Raw genomic sequence first — 17,082 nt, 5'->3', positions numbered from 1 at the left:
CCTCCTCCTCTCACCAGGCAGGCAGCGTGCCACTCAAAATCGGCTCGCGTGCCGTGGGTTGCTGACCCCTGCTATAGGATCTGTTAGAAGAAAGTCACTGGCATACAGACTGGGAAAACTACCGAGTGCACACCAACCAAGGCGAGAAGAGAAAGATCCGCAGTGACAGGAAGAGCTGATAAATTGTGGAGGGTGAAAATAGAAGTGAGACCTTTGGAATATAGTTGCTAATAATTCTAGTCATGGATGTCACGGTAGAAAATGGGATTGGAAAAGTAAGAACAATAGGTAAGGAAGAATTTGTAACATTGTATGAGACGCCTGGTAGACGCATATAATGTGTGGGAACGCTCAAAGAGATGATTATTCCCTAAGACATACCTAGTGCTCCCAAAGAGGCACGGAGGAAGTGAATCCCTAGTCCTGCCCGAACCCTGCACCAGTCCACAGAGTGGGACTGGCATGCAATGGGGAGTATGCACCCACTAAAGGTGTGTAGTTATAGGCGTGCTCCCTGTTCTTGTAGGGGAGCTGTGATAAATGAATGGGGGGGAAGCTTCCTTTTATGGACACCGAGCCAGCCAGTTAGCTATAAAATCCCTCTTGGTGCTGGTCTCTACTTGCTTTACCTGTAAAGGGTTAACAAGCCCACAGGTAAAAGGAAAGGAGTCGGCACCTGACTAAAAGAGCCAATCGGAGGGCTAGAACTTTTTAAAATGGGGGAAAAAACATCCCTTTGTCTGTCTATTGTGTTCTCTGGGAAAGAGGGGAACAAGGAGCAATTATGCTATCAGAAGCTTTAAGCCAGGTATTATCAAAAATCATCAGATCATATGTGGAATTACTTATTTGGAACTTCCAAATCTGTAAATAGATTAGGAATGTTTAGAAAGACTAGGGTTACCATATTTAAAAAATAAAAAAAGAGGACACTCCACGGGCTCTAGCCCCACCCCTTTCCTACCCCAACTCTGCCCTTTCCCAGCCCCTTCCCAAAGTCCCCACCCTAACTCCCCCTCCTCCCTCCCAGCCACGTGAAAAGGGCTGCCCGAGTGCTACCGGCTTTACGGTTTGCCAGGCAGCCTCCAGACCCTGCGCCCGGCCGGCGCTTCCCCAGGGCAGCCCCTATGCCTCCAGACCCTGCGTCCCCGGCCAGGCACTTCTCCTCCCCGGCTCCAGCTGCTCTGCTCCTCCCCGGACTCAGACTTCGGCTCTGTTTAAGAGCCAAGCTGCCCGAGCCAGCGCTACCGGCTTCGGGCAGACCCTGCGCTGCCGGAGCAGAGCAGCTGGAGCCGGGGAGGAGAAGTGCCCAGCTGGCGGCTGGGGTCCGGAGTCAAGGGGGCTGCCCGAAGCCGGTAGCGCTGGCTCGGGCAGCTTGGCTCTTAAACAGAGCCGAAGTCTGAGTCCGGGGAGGAGCAGAGCAGCCGTGGGAGAGGAAGTGCCCGGCCGGTATTTTTCCCAGACATGTTCAGCTTTTTGGCAATTCCTCCCGGACGGGGGTTTGATTGCCGAAAAGCCGGACATGTCCGGGAAAAACCGGATGTATGGTAACCCTAAGAAAGACTCAATTCGGTTTATTTCTGTTTATTTCTTGGCTTGTGGACTCTCTGTGCTAGCCCCAGATGCTTTTGTTTTGCTTGTAACCTTTAAGCTGAATCTCAAGAGAGCTATCTTGATGCTTAATTTTTGTAATTTTCTTTTAAGATCTGGCAAAAAGCCTAAGTTCTAAATTTATTTCCTTTCTTTTTGTTTTTAATAAATTTTATGTTTTTTAAGAACCTGATTGGATGTTTGTGTTCCTAAGGGGTTTGTGCACATGCTGTTTAATTAGCTGATGGCAAAAGCTGATTTCCTTTGTTTTTTTCTCAGCTCTTCCCCAGGGGAGAGGGGAAGGGCTTGAGAGTACTCCACAGGAAGGAATTCCCAAGTGTTTCTTCCTGGGTTCTCAAAAGGGGGAGGGGGTTTTGCACTTGAGTGGTGGCAGCATCTACCCATCCAAGGTCAGAGAGAAGCTGTGACCTTGGGAGTTTAATACCAGCCTGGAGTGGCCAGTATTAATTTTTAAAATCCTTGTGGGTCCCCACCTTCTGCACTTCAAGTGCCAGAGTAGGGAATCAGCCTTGACAGGAGCTTGTGGAAGTGCTCTATCCTAAAATGCCTTGTGGTGTTCCCTCTGGGCAGGGCTGGTTGGCATCACCCCCAATGCAGGATTGTGCTTTAAAAGCACAGCTAAGCACGAGTTGAGCATTGTCATGCTGATATACATATATGTATTACCTCCGTTAGTTTGGGCTGCAAGTGTCAGTTGAGGGTGTATGCATTTTAACTAATGTCAATTCAAATAAAGCATGAGTCTGTTCTTAGCAATCCTAGTGTAGCTTCCAAAAAAAACTTTAAAGGTTATGTTTGGTTTTAATGAAGAATGACAACATGAGTCACACTGCCTGTTTGGAAAGTGCAGAGAAGAAATGCTGTCAGTGATGAAGAATTGCCTGGGAAAAAGAACCTCATCAGATGAAACAAAAAAGTTCAACCAGAGTGGCAAATGAAAGGGTCCTGTTGACTTTTAGTTGAGGTATAACAGGGAAAGATGGAAAAGCGATCCTTGAAATATTTAAAGCATTTTTATAGTTTGTTAAAATGAACAAAACATTAGCATAACAGTATGGACTATATTTGCAGCTGGTATAAATCAGCATAACTCTATTGAAATCAATAAAAGTAAGTCGACATACACCAGCTTAGGATCTGGATTTCTATCCCTATATTGTGCAAAACATTTGGTTTCATTTCGTAAGCTCAACAAACCAAAGAAAACCATACAAGAGCAAACAGGTTGCTGAATCTGAAAGGTCTGATATTACTACCATACTAAAGGTCTGATATTGCTACCTTAAGGCCTGCTTCTGTTCCCTTTGAAATCAATGCCAAAACTCTCATTAACTTCAGTGGGGCCTTAAAGACACTAACTCCAATATATCTGTGTTAATTCATAGGGTTCTGAAAATACATTAATCAGCAGCTTGGTAAACTGGTTGAACAGCCCGATGCCTTTGCTGAATCAACCTTGCTAGGAGATGCTCCTTTGTGTTACCATTTCTTGCATGCTGTTAAAGCAAACAGCATTTCTGATACGTAATAGTTATTTTTGCTGTGATAGGGCATTACATATTTTTAAACAAAACTATTTTGAACAAAACACGATATACCACAATCTGCTGAAATTAAACTGGATATTAAATGTGTTTGGGGTAGATTGTTAGCGGCCTTCTACAGAGGATATAAAGGAGGAATGGTATCAATGAGCATTTCATTCATCAACCCCACCTACCTGTTCTGAAGCACAATTAAATATTTAAGACCATTGTTTTGTGGGATTTTTTGTTTTGGCTTGTGTATATATATACAAGAGTCTTAAGCAAGCTCAGAAGAAAAAGTCATTTGGATGCTGCCAGAAGAGAAACCCAGTCCAACACTTTTTGTAAACGGGTAGGGGTGGGGTTTTCAAAGGGAGTTAGATGCATGATTCTCATTGACTTTCCTCGTTTCTGCACTTTATAAAACCCCACCTGTAATGCCTGTGTTTATTGCAGTTTCTTGTAATCAGGCACTGTCCCACTGATGGCAACTATATCCAATACAAGTATTTAACTTTGATCCCACTTCCTTTCCTCCTTGTCAGCCTTCCATCCTTCCCAAAACAGTGCCCAAAGAGACAAGGAAGATGAAAAATGATGTTCACAGGAATAGACGGCATAGTTTCCCCAGATGCCCTGTGAACTAAAGACCACTTGGCATGTTAAAATATGCGGAGTAGGGAAGTACAATCTACAGCAGGGATAGGCAACCTATGGCACGCGTGTTGAAGGCGGCACGTGATTTTCAGTGTCACTCACACTGCCTGGGTCCTGGCCACCAGTCCGGGGGGGCTCTGCGTTTTAATTTAATTTTAAATGAAGCTTCTTAAACATTTTAAAAACCTTATTTACTTTACGTGCAACAATAGTTTAGTTATATATTATAGACTTATAGAAAGCGACCTTCTAAAAACGTTAAAATGTATGACTGGCACGCAAAACCTTCAATTCGAGTGAATAAATGAAGACTCGGCACAGCACTTCTGAAAGGTTGCCGACCCCTGATCTACAGCATAAGCTTTTTGTCTGAGTGCTCTTCCCATCGCATAAGAGCACCAAGAAAAAAGCTCATTTAATCCAGTATAGTTCAAAAAATAACTTTTGCATTTGCACCCCTGAAGGGGCACAATCCGCCTTGCTCAAAATCAGTATACATGGTCCCCTTTTACATCAGACAAAGGCAGGAAAGACAATGGACGAGAATTGGCTTGTATTTACACCAGTGTGAATCCAGAGTAACTCTATTGACTTCAGTGGAATTACTCTGGATTTGGCCTAGCGTCCTTAACTTAGTTTTGAGGTTAAACATCTCCAACTGTGTGTGGAGTAGGGAAAAGTAACCATGTGGGAAGATACTGAACCATTTAATTATGGGTTTAGTGGCAACCATCAAGAACCAGACCTTTGAAATGCTACATCTGGACTTTTCTCCCCTAAGCTGTCTCCCCATCAAGGCTGCTGGGATATTGTTAACACGTGAACATTAATTTTCTGTTGTGCAGGCCCAGTTTATTAAGTTGTGTGTCATAAGTGTGGGTCAGCTTCTATAAATGTGCCTCTCTTGGCGTTTCACAATCATTGGGGAAGGTGTTGCTCAATCTGAGTCCCAACCCTGGAGCCGTGATGTAGAGAGGTGTTCAATCTCCTGAGTCAGATGTGGGCCCTGGGGCAGTTTTGACTGAGACAGAGAATGTTCAAACTAGTGCAAATCCAGTTGGAGAGTGACAATATTCTTGAGGTTGCCCTTGTGAAAGTTTCCAAGAGCTGTGTTTTATTTGTATAACAACAAACGATATGATAACTGAGGATTTAAAGCCAGCCATTGAAGAATACTGTTTAAGTTGATCTGAAACTTAGCAGCCTGATTCAGTTACAGTGGTGACTCACTTAGAGTTGGTTCTCACATGATTCAGAAAGTATACGGGTGACTCAACCAACAAATTTACTTAGCTCCCATGCTATTTTCCTCGCAGTGAAAAAATGCTTATCAAAAAAATAAATAAAATTTGCAGCAGGAGTGTTTGACTTTGCCCTGGGGTAAAATAAATGCACATGCAGAGTGAGTGCACATTTCTAAAATATCGTTTAGCAAGTTAAAGGCTGACATTAGAGCACGTAGTAGGGAAAAAAATGGGCTGTAAACTTTATAACTTGTTTGACCCTGTACCATTGCTAAGTAATAGAAGAACAGTCACCTAGACCTGGTAGAAGGACTTAGCAAGGCTGCCCCAACTCTGACCATTATTAATTTATTCTGGCCTAACAGTCTCTTGGCCAAGATTTTCAGAAGTGAAAAAGTGATTTTGGATGCCTCAGTTTTTGGGTGCTTAACTTGAGACACTTTAAAAGGGCTGTAGTGCAGAAAATGCTGAATACCCCCCCCCCTCTGAAAATCAGGCCCCTTTAAGGTGTCTCAGTTTGGGCACCCCAAAAACTGAGGAACCCAGTATCAGTTGGCAGTTTTGAAACTCTTGGTTGAGCCACATAACAATACCAAACCCACTGAGGTCAGAGGTCCTGCCCAGTTGGTAGCTCTGCATGATGGTGGGTGGGCATTCATTAAGTATGCTGTTAGTCACAGAGTCAGTCTTAGAACTGCTTCCAACTTTCCCCAAACCACCTGTGGTGGCTGGCTGTAATGTAACTATAGCACGAATCTTCTCTGATAGTTCTGAGTTCAGACTTAGCAGTAGGCTCCTTTTTCACATTGCCCCAGAGGGATATGAATACCTGGGTATCTGCATATCTCTGAGCTTTGTATCACTCTGTAGTCATCCTCATTTTTTTCAATGAAGTAACAAAGGATCTGGAAAATGGAGAAGTTCTGCCCATCAGCAGGCTTGGACTAATAAATGTCATTAAAATGATAATAAATGTCACTCTGCTTTGTACATCCCAGGCACCAATGATTTCTATTAAACTTCTAAACAGTGTCTTTTAAAAAAATAAAAATCCAACTTTTATTGGAAAAAGCTCCCAGACTAATGGGAACAAATACTAATTATCTGCTTTCTCCTTTAGGGTAATTGAGGGAAAATTAAAGTTAACATTTGCAGATTGTTCACTCTCTGAAACAGGCATAAAATAGCTTGTGATAAAAGAACTGCATTCTACCTACCACAAAAATGCCACATTGCTCTCCACTTTGCAGTGGTTCAGCATGTCACACCTGCCTGTTCTTCTCTGTGTGTGTGTGTGTGTCTCTCTCTCTACAATGTAGAAGTCCCATAGGTCCACGTCCTAATCTGCTCACTGTTTATGGCTACCTTTCCGTCAGTTAACCTAAAGGAGAAAGCAGAAAGTTGGTTTTGAGCTTAAAGCACAGGACTGGCCTGTTTATTCTTGGCTCTTCCAATCTCCCTTTGAGCCTTAGATCAGAGCCTTCATCTCTTCATGCTTCAGTCTCCTTATCTGTAAAATAGGGTTGATTGTGGTTGCGTGAAGCTAGTTTGGGGCTAAATTCATTAATATTTGTAAAGTGCTTTGAGATGCTTGAAGGGAAAAGGCAAGGTACAAAAAACTGGTCCACATGGGATTTCACTAGTTAGTGCCCTTTTAGATCCTGGTCCCATACACTGTGCAGCCAGTTCTTAAAGCTGGCTCGATTTAAGTCAATGGCAAACTTGCATTGACTTTACTGGCATCAGGATTTCGTCTTAATCAGTTGACTTCCTTGTCCTTTGATTATTCTATTCAGGGAAATAAAAACTGTCCATTTACAGTACTACCTGATACAATGTCTGGCACAGGCATGGTACATAAATGCATATGCACTAAGTTGGTGGGATATGCTGGTTTCTGGGGGCAGAGCTCAACTGCCTTTCATGGGGTACTCACAAGAGCAAGGAGAGGGTCCATAGCAAGACCCACTATTGGGCCAAGTTGCTTTGTTAAAATGCAGCCAGAGAAACCAGGCATGTAACATGCAGCATTGGCATATCTTGGAAACCTCACAATAAACAAGCACTGGCCATTATTATTCATAGCAGCTGTTTTGCCACACCACAATTTAATCTACCAACAATAGAGTCAGGAGGTATGGTTTGTCACCAAGGGGGACTGGGTCTGCTGGCATGTGAGGCGTACCTAGGTAGCATGCGTAATCACAATATTTTGTTGCAACAGTCATAATAAAACTGCATTGTGTTTCTAAATATACATACCAAATAGCAATGCTGGTACAATATGCATGAGGGTACAGTGACTAGATCATTAATAGCCACACAGGCCAATGTATGATTCGTGTCGTCTTCTTCTTGTAACCCAAAGCCAATGAGAAATATAAATGTGGCTTTTTTCTTTTGGGGACTATCACTGTTGCCTTTGGTACTGCTGTAAACAAGCTGTTGTAACCGACACCTCTGCTCACAAGTGTCCTGACTGCTCCCAGTCCATCATTATATGTCAATTTCCAGGTTGTTTTGGAGGGTGTACTTGCCTCCACCCCCCATTTCAAAATCAAATGCATCTCTCAATGCATTGACTAATGGCTATGCAAAGTGTTGCTTAGCATGCTCTTACATAAGAACATAAGAATGACCATACTGGATCAGACCAAAGGCCATGTAGCCCAGTATCCTGTCTTCTGACAATGGCCAATGCCAAGTGCTCCAGAGGGAATGAACAGAACATGCAAACATCCCATCCCATCCCGTGCCATCCCATGTCGCCCATTCCCAGCTTCTGGCAAACAGAGGCTAGGGACACCAACCCTGCCCATCTTGGCTAGTAGCCATTGATGGACCTATCCTCCATGAATTTACCTAGTACTTTTTTGAACTCTGTTATAGTCTTGGCCTTCACAACATCCTCTGGCAAAGAGTTCCACAGGTTGACTGTGAATTGTGTGAAGAAATACTTCCTTCTGTGTGTTTTAAACCAGCTGCCTATTAATTTCATTTTGTGACCCCTAGTTCTTGTGTTATGAGAAGGAGTAAACAACATTTTCTTATTTACTTTCTCCACACCAATCATGATTTTATAGACCTCTATCATATCCCCCCTTATTCATCTCTTTTCTAAGCTGAAAAGTCCCAGTCTTATTAATCTCTCCTTATGCTCTTCTTGGCTGACAGCACTACTACAAGGTCATTCACCTAGCATACTTTGCGTGGTTCCTGTCTGAAGTAACTGGTGCCAACAGTTACAAGGTGTCAGTGGCTCTAGATTTTTCTGGGGGCATTTATCTGACATGCTGCACAGACTGAGAAGCAAATACATCACAGAATGGGTGTCACTTTGCCATCCCCAGTGTTCATGTAGTCCCCATTCTTCTTTTTGTTGTGTTGATAGTTCTTGACACCTTACATCCCTATGAATAAGGAGTGGGTTAGGAGTACTACCGTGAGCCAGTACGTACCTATTGTGGTGTACTGCTGACACAATATATGTTGTATTGCAGTCCTATCCTACCAAGGCAAATTGGGACTGATATCAAGGTTTATGTGCATTTGTACTTTTGTGTGTCTCTGTATTACACTGCTTTCCACCGACAGCATAAGCATCACAAGAGAGAAACTGCGTGTGCACAGCAAGCCTGTTTACTTTGTTATTATCAGGGCCTAGAAATCAGTTCGTCATAGAAAAACACGGAATTCGTGTTTTTACAGAGAATCTTTAGTTTTTACATTTTGTGAAAAAATAAAAACCTATACAGTAGAACCTGGTTTATCCGAGCCTCCATTATCCAGCCCTCTGTATTAACTGAACCACCAGCTGCCTGGGGCTGACCACCTGAGCTCCAGCTGCTGTCAGCCCTGGGATGGCTGGTGGTTCAGTTAATATGAGGAGCCGGATAATAGAGGCTTGGATAAATGGGATTCTACTGTATATCAATAAAACTTTGTGTTCCACTGATACTCAAGTGATGAGAGGATCTCCCTCCTTTTGAACATGAACCGGACTTGAATTTCACCTTTCGGATGTGTGAACTAAGTGATTGTTGATCTACACATAAAGGAATGTCCTTCTGTGGTCTGTCTAATCTGGCCCTGTAGGTGTCAACCACTGAATCACAGGCAGTCTGGCCTAGTGATTGGAGCAAGAGTCCATCCTACCAGTTAGAGCTGAATCCACATGAGGGGAATCCAGGAGCAAAGTCAGGATTGTCAGACTCCAAAGCCTAAGCTGAAGGTGTGACCGGAGTCACAGCCGCGAGGTGTAGCAGAGGGCCAGAGCTGGGTGTCAGAAACCAAAGCCTAAGCCAAAAGGTTACCTGGAGTTACAGTCAGAAGGTGGATCCGAGGGTCTGAGCCAGGAGTCATAAATCAGGAAGAAGCTGGGAGCTAGACGCAGGCAGGGATAGGACCAGGCACAGCAGCAGGCTAGAAATGCACTGAGCAACCGCTGGATTGCTGCTGCTACTGAGCTGAAGTATCAACCTGCTGACTCCTTCAGCCAGCCAGGTGGTGCGGTCAGTCAGACAGCTTCGGTCAGGGCCCGCTGTGCTCATTAAGTTGCCAAGAGAGGGGTTCTGCTCTAGGCAAAGCCCCGGACGCTAGGTTTATATATTATGCGTGTTATCTGAGCACCTGTCGTTTCCCAACCATATGTGTCCTGCTAGTAAGGTGATTTCAGCCCACAGCACGAATTAATGTATCTCGCTCATGAAATGGCTCTTGTGAGTGGAATTATATTGCTGCTTTTGAAGATCTCTAGAATTGCTCACATTCTCTTTAGAAAGTAGTTGCTTAGTTCTTGCTGGTTTGCCAGATTTACCGGAGTGTGGTTTTGCTACGTCACCAGGTGAGGGAACTGAGCTATTGTCCTTTGGTTGATACAGATGATGTTGTATCAGGGGGGCCAGGAGGCTATGGCCTCCCACCTTTTACCAGTTGTAAGGGCAAACGATGGGGGGGAGGTGGAGAGGAGTGAGCAGGGGCAGGGTGTTGGGGGGAAGAGGTGTTGGGGGGTGGTGTGAGGGCAAGGGTTCAGGAAGAAGGGGCAGCAGGGGGCGGGGCCACAGTTTGAGCGCCTGTGGCCCCCCCACTTTTAGGGACCTTCTGCCGCTCCTGTGTTGTATACATGCTAATTCTGTGGTCATTTACCTCTGTCAGCTGTAAAGTCCATGTTTGCTGGAGGTCATCTAAATGCAATCTCTTAGAACATACACCAGTCCTTGGTAATGTAATGATGCAAGTTCTGGCCCTTAGTTTCTGTGGTTTTCTTGCTCACGTGAATGTCATGCCTTTGTTGAATGCCATGTCTGAAGTGCTTCCAGTGCTGGAAGTTGTGGGTGGGAGAGGTGAGATAGGTACTGTTATACTATCACGACTGCATTTGACCATGCCATACATCTCACTTATGGTTCTGGTGTATTGTTTAAGGACAATAGGCTGACGGTGCCCTGAGCGTAGAGCTGTGCTGTCGACTCACATGAGTCACAAGCAGATCAGAAAGTGAACAGCATGGTCCTCGGTGCCTTACCTCTGACTCTTTTTTTCTGTCATAACTGCATCAGTGTGCGTGGTGAGCTCCTGTTCACTTGTGGGATGCTCTGTAGAGAGGAACAAGTGTTTGTGTAGAGTGGCTGGCATTGTCTCTGTGGCACATAGCTGTCTGAAGCTTACTCCTTGCGTGAGCCCTAGCAACTTTGGGATCACAAATGTGGGCATGGCTTGTGGTCTGCATGACAGTATCGGCAGAAGCAGCTGCTGTTACATAAGTTATTTAGTCAATGTGCTATCGTTATTGCTAGGGTGTGGGTCCTAGTGATTGACTGCTCTTAGGATATGACTCAGGGGTGCAGGCACACATCCATTAGTTACATATCAAGCAACGACTGTGATAGCAGTCTGGTGAAGTTGCTGTAGAGAGGCGTATGTGTGAAGCATACACTGTCTGAATAGTGTGTCCTATTGTGCTGGTTTTTACATGTTTTTCAACTTGGTAACTGTTTTCTTGTGCTTACTGTTTCTGAAGGCCATGAGTTTGCAACTGAGTGTGGAACAATGATGCTTTCTTTTGTGACGGAACCTCTCCTGGAGCGATTTGCTGTGCTGAGTCCTAAATTGTCCGTTAATGCAGCACTTGCATACTGCCGATTAGCACTGCTTGCCCTGGGCATGGGATGGCTATTTCTGGTTGGCTCCTTTGCCTCAAAGAGCAGGTGCTAGGAGCACAGTCACCTACTGCTTGGCTGTTCTGTAGCTCTCTGTGAGCCCTGCTGCTGACCATTGGTCTGCTGTTGGTTTTTCCAGGCTTCTTCATATCGTGTCCTGCCTGTGGGTGCAGTCACTATGCTCTCTTGGGGTATGTTACACAGGGATAAAAGGCCTGTGGCATGGCTGCGTCTGGCCCGGGTCAGCTGTCTTGGGTTTGTGGGACTAGGGCTGCGGGGCTAAAAGTTGTAGTGTAGACGTTCGGGCTTGGGCTGGAGCCTGAGCTCTGAGACCCTCCACCCCTGCAGGGATCCAGAGCTCAGGTCCCAGCCGGAGCCCGAATGTCTGCACAGCAGTTTTTCAGCCCCGGAACCTGAGCCTCACAAACCTGAGTCACCTGACCTGGGCCAGACGTGGGTTTTTTATCCCTGTGTAGACATACCCTTGGTAGTAATTGTGGCTGGCCACCAAGTACAACTGTTGTCATGCTTTTCTTGCAGCAAGTATTTTCTGGCTTTAAGACTACATGGTTTTCTACTATTTCTCTGCATGGCCCATTGTCATGAGAGGCAACCTGCACCTCCTTGCGCTCTCTCTGCCAAACTGGCTTTGCCCTTGACAGACCTGCTATTTCAGTGGATGAATTTGCCCTGCCTTCATGGACAACCGAGTTTCTCTGGGGCTGTGTAGCCTTTTGAGTATTCTCACACAACCCACTTCCACACAAGAGCCTGCTGCTGCACAGACATGGCTTCTTCAGCTCTCGAAATTGAGTATTACACCTGGGGCTGCCAGGTGTCTGGTTTTTGACTGGTACGCCCGATCGAAAAGGGACTCTCTGCTGACCGGGCCATTAAAAGTCTGGTCGGCAGCACAGCGGGGCTAAGGTAGGCTCCCTGCCTGTCCTGGCTCCGCGCAGCTCCCAGAAGCGACCGGCATGTCCCTGCGGCCCCTAGGCACAGGTGCGATTAGGGAATCTCTGCGTGCTGCCCCAAGTGCCACCTCCATATCTCCCATTGGTCGGGAACGATGGCCGATGGGAGATGCGAGGGTGGTGCTTCCGGGCACAGGCAGTGCACACCACGCAGAGCCGCCTGGCTGTGCCTCTACCTAAGGGCCGGACATGGCGGCCGCTTCCAGGAGCTGCATGGAGCCAGGGCAGGCAAGAAGCCTACCTTAGCCCTGCTGCGCTGCCGACTGGGAGCCGCCTGAGATAAGCACCGCCCAGTCAGAGCCTGCACCCCAATCCCCTCCCCCAGCCCACAACCTGAACCCCTCATTTTTGGCCCCTCCCCGGAGCCCGCACCCCCAACTGGAACCCTCACCCTTTCCCGCATCCCAACCCCCTGCCTCAGCCCAGTGAAAGTGAGTGAGGGTGGGGGAGAGCAAGCGATGGAGGGAGGGGGGCTGGAGTGAGTGGGTGACAGGGCCTTGGAGAAGGGGCGGGGCCTTGGGGAAGGGATGGGGCAGGTTGCGGGGCAAGGGTGTTCGATTTTGTGCAATTAGAAAGTTGGCAACCCTAATTACACCGGGGGTCTCTAGCCGCTTTGTACCTCTTGGAACCAGTAGGGAATATGGTGTAATGGCTTGACCTGGCTGATGCACCCAGTAACCTTCCTTGACAGGCCTCCGTTTTCTCTTTTGCAGCCCTGCTGCATGCATGGGGTTTGTTTTGGTAGGATTACCATACATCCGGATTTTCCCGGACATGTCTGGCTTTTTGGGCCTCAAATCCTCGTCCGGGGGGAAATCCCAAAAAGCCAAACATGTCCGGGAAAATAGGGACATGCGGGGCCGGGGGTGCTGGGCCGGGGGCCAGGCCGGGCCCGGCTGTGCGGGGCTGGGGGCGCTGGGCCGGGGGCCGGGGCTGGCGGTGCTGGGCCGGGGGCTGGGGCCGGGCCGGGGCCGGCGGTGCTGGGCCGGGGGCTGGGGCCGGGCCGGCAGTGCTGGTCCAGGCCGGGGGTGCTCGGCCGGGGGCTGGCCTGGGGCCGGCACCCCAGGGCCCAAGCCGAGCCAGGCTGGAGATGCCAGGGCCGGAGGGAGCCGCTCGGTTGGGGGGGCCAGACTGGGCCGCGCCTCCTCCCCCCACCCTACCCCCCTCCCAGCTTACCTGCTGCCTGCTTCAGGCTTCCCGCGAATCAAATGTTCGCGGGAAGCGGAGTTGGGGGGGGGGACTTTGGGGAAGGGGTGGAGTTGGGGCGGGGGCATGGGCGGGGCTGGGGGCGGGGCCCCGTGGAGTGTCCTCTTTTTGGACACTCAAAATATGGTAACCCTTTTGGTAACTATGGTAACCTAGTTTTGGACTAGTTGATCTATCATGGGAGGTAGAGTAAGGTTGGCTCAAGTGAAATGTTGTGTTTCTCCCTTCCACTTTTAGATATGCAACCTTTTGGTCTGTCTATCCCTGTTTGCGATTGGCTGGGGCAATAATCACACGGCACAGTGTTAAAAAATGAAAGAAAAAAATCGAAGTCTCTCTTTTTGGATTCTCAAAATGCTTTTCCTATGGTTGGGACAGTGTGCCTCTCACTCCTCATACAGTGAGTTCCCTCACTTGCAGCCTCCAAAATTCTCTTCTTCCATCATGCCACATGCAAATACTCTGAAGGGTAAAGATCACGACTCTTTGCCAGCCTGCAAAGCACATTGTTCACTGTTGGTGCTATGCAAATAAATAAGAAGCTGTGTTTCCTTATATATTAGTTTTTTGTATTATTTTATTTGGTACTGTGCCTATTCATGATTGCAAGCTCCTCAGCAGAGCTGGTTGGAAAATGCTAGGAAAACATAGACAAAAATTTTCATGAAATTTCATCTCCATTTTTTGTAGAAATTTCATTGTTTGGGAAATTTTCCAGCCAGCTCTTTGGGGACAGGGACTTATTCTTTGGTGAATGTCACATATCTTAAGTCTGGCCTAGTGGATAGAACACTGGATTGGGGCTCAGGAGACCTGGTTATATTCCTGATTTTGGCTTACTCAGAGACTTTGGGGAAATCCCTTCACCTCTGTTTCTCAAATTCCCAATCTGTAAAGTGGTGATAATGGTACTTACCTCATTTGTAAAATGCTATATAAGAGCTAGATAGTAATAGTAGTAAGGTGTGTTGGCACGCAACATTACCCTGGGTGCCATTAAAAACTTTACACTTAGAGTTGTTTAGTATGAGATATGCAGTTTTCTCTATTCTGAGTAGAGGGAATGCTGTCTGTACAACAGCACAGGTAAATGTCTCTGTGCATTCATTGTCTAGATTTTAATGGTGACCACTGAATATATAAATAATTGCCATGGGGTTATGGTTCCAGATTGTTATAGTCTTTATAGGTTTAATGGGAGACTGGAGAAGATCTCGTTAACTTCATATCATATTATTGCACCTACTCTCTTTGCTTTGGGTTGGGGGACTATGTTATAGCGAGTAACAAAGTTGCATTTATTTTTCTTTTCAGATAAAACGAGACAAACCAGAAAATATACCAGATCTAAAAGATTTAGTAAAAAAAAAATTCACTGCATTGGAAAGCAAAAACGATGACTCAGATTTGAAAAGAAATGAAAAATATATACATTTTATGGAACAGCTTAAAAGAATGAGAAAACAGTGTAAGTCTTCATTTTTTAAAATAATGGTTTCCTGGAAATACAATATGGTTCTATATACGTATATTATATGTTGGTTTATTACTAAAATGTTTTAAAATACAAACCAGCCACAGAGCGCTTAAACAGGGGGGAGGGATAGCTTAGTGGTTTGAGCATTGGCCTGCTAAACCCAGGGTTGTGAGTTCAATCTTTGAGGGGGCCACTTAGGGATCTGGGGCAAAAATCAGTACTTGGTCCTGCTAGTGAAGACAGGGGGCTGGACTTGATGACATTTTGAGGTCCCCCAGTTCTATGAGATAGGTATAGCTCCATATATTATTTATGTGCATTCCTCATACAGGACTTATTTAAATTTATCATTCACATAGTTAAGTAAACAGCACAGTAAGTAACAATCTTATGATTTTATTTAATCTGTCATAGTGCTTGTCTTATTTGCATACATATGCAATATAAAGCTTCTTTCATATCCCTTTTTTCGGTTTGAAGATGTTTGTTTTTTTTTAGAGATACTCTTTTCTCTTAATTGGTAGGATCTCCCAAAAGGAGATCCTAGGTAAGCTGTTTTCATTTGTCGTTTTAACAAATTGCCCCTATTTCACAACTTAGGATATGTTGCAACCCTAAAAAGACCTTTGCTTTAATCGTAGAACTATATTGCTGGAAAATGCTTACTGTGTGTGTTCTCAGGTTTACTGCTTCTACACACGCACCGTGTAACTGTGTAGCTTATTAAAATCTGTCTGGCTTAATTCATGTTGATTCACCAAGTGGTAAAATTGTAAGTTATTGTGCTCAAGCTGTCAGAGAAGTTAGGAAGTTAGCAGTTCTATGTTTATACAAGACAACAAAATTGTGTGTTTGGTTTTTTTATTGCACAGTGACTGTAATAGCTATTAAAAAATCATTCTGAGCAGCTATGCTGGGAAAATTCATGGGTCCTAAAATCATATGTATTGTTCTCACCCTGTCCAATCATGATTACACTTTAGAATCACATTGTTCCGCTTTCCATCCCTTGACCCCTGTCCCTGTGTCATTCTCCCACAACACACACACATTTGGATTTCAACATAAACTGTTAGCTCATGTATTGCGGGAATCATAGATTAATGATTTACACAATTGGAAGCTGAAATGCTGGGTGCTTTCATAAAGCAGTGTTTTTTTACTTGCAATCTTGGTCGCTGATCCAAAGCCCGCTGAAATCAGTGGAAAGACTCTTCTATTGACTTCTATGGGCTTTGGGTCAGTCCTCTAGAAAGACTCCTGGAGTGAGAGGATAATGATACTGATTTTTAGGTCTGATGCCTCAAGACTTGTCAGTAGAGATGAATGCTGTGCATCATTTGAAAATTGAGAACCCAAGTTCTCCAGTGGTGTGTGGCATTTGTTTCCCATCCTTTATGGTTTACAAGATACTGAGCTTCAGAATGATCATTGGTCTATCAGCCTAACTGTGTTCTTGGGACTGAATATAGCAAGATGAAGACCACAACCAGTGTAACCTTCAGTTCCTGCATAGTCATAAAATTATTGCTGCCAATCATTATGTTGTAATTCCAGATTTCTAGGTGTTCGTTTCTGAATTACAAAGAGCTTGATAACAGAAACTGGATTTGTTTCCCACCCTGTACTTGGCTGTAGATTGCCTGCCCTAAATATATTTTATTTATGGCCAAGTGACCAAGTATTAACCAGTAGAATTATTAAACATCACCCAAATTAATCAAGCATAATAGGAATGACTGTTTTTTTTTATAGGAGGGGAGTATTTTATTGTTGCTGATTCCTGAAACCCAGCTGATATTTCTCTTAATAGCCATTAGGATTTTTGTTTTGGTTGTTCCCTGAAGACAAATTGAGAGGGTGCCAGCAGAATGCGAATGGTGATGTTGGATGGACCAGTATGCTTTGTACATGGACTATTGATCAGTTGTGCTAGTTTGGGAGCAGTCACACACATGTTTTTGATCCGGTGTTCCATCACGTTTGAGCCTATCACAATGCTTAGAATAATCCGAAAGGTTGAACGGAAAAACATTAGATGAACTTTACAAGCAAACTTGAGTACACTCTAATAATCCTACATTAAAATAAACACACTGGAACCTCTCTCTTGCTTGCGCTCTCTCTCTCTGTTATCAAAAGGAAAACGAAATGCCTCTTTATGGCTGAGAATATAAGTGTATCAGAGATGGGAAATGCAAGTTATACTCCACAAAGCAACCACAACTC

At 45.2% G+C, this 17,082-nt stretch overlaps 1 protein-coding gene across 1 annotated transcript in view; it reads left to right on the top strand.

The window, feature by feature from the left end:
* NSMCE2 (NSE2 (MMS21) homolog, SMC5-SMC6 complex SUMO ligase) overlaps positions 1 to 17,082 on the top strand; it is a 175,363-nt gene that overhangs the window by 68,340 nt on the left and 89,941 nt on the right. The window contains exon 4 of the mRNA XM_054017380.1: positions 14,691 to 14,844. Coding sequence (XP_053873355.1) covers positions 14,691 to 14,844 — 154 coding nt within the window. The remainder of the gene's footprint in view (positions 1 to 14,690; positions 14,845 to 17,082) is intronic.

Source organism: Malaclemys terrapin, chromosome 2 (genome assembly GCF_027887155.1).
Source record: "Malaclemys terrapin pileata isolate rMalTer1 chromosome 2, rMalTer1.hap1, whole genome shotgun sequence".
NCBI classification, from domain to species: Eukaryota; Metazoa; Chordata; order Testudines; family Emydidae; genus Malaclemys; species Malaclemys terrapin.
The sequence above is the reverse complement of the archived record's forward strand: the minus strand, read 5'-3'. Positions and strand labels throughout refer to the sequence as shown.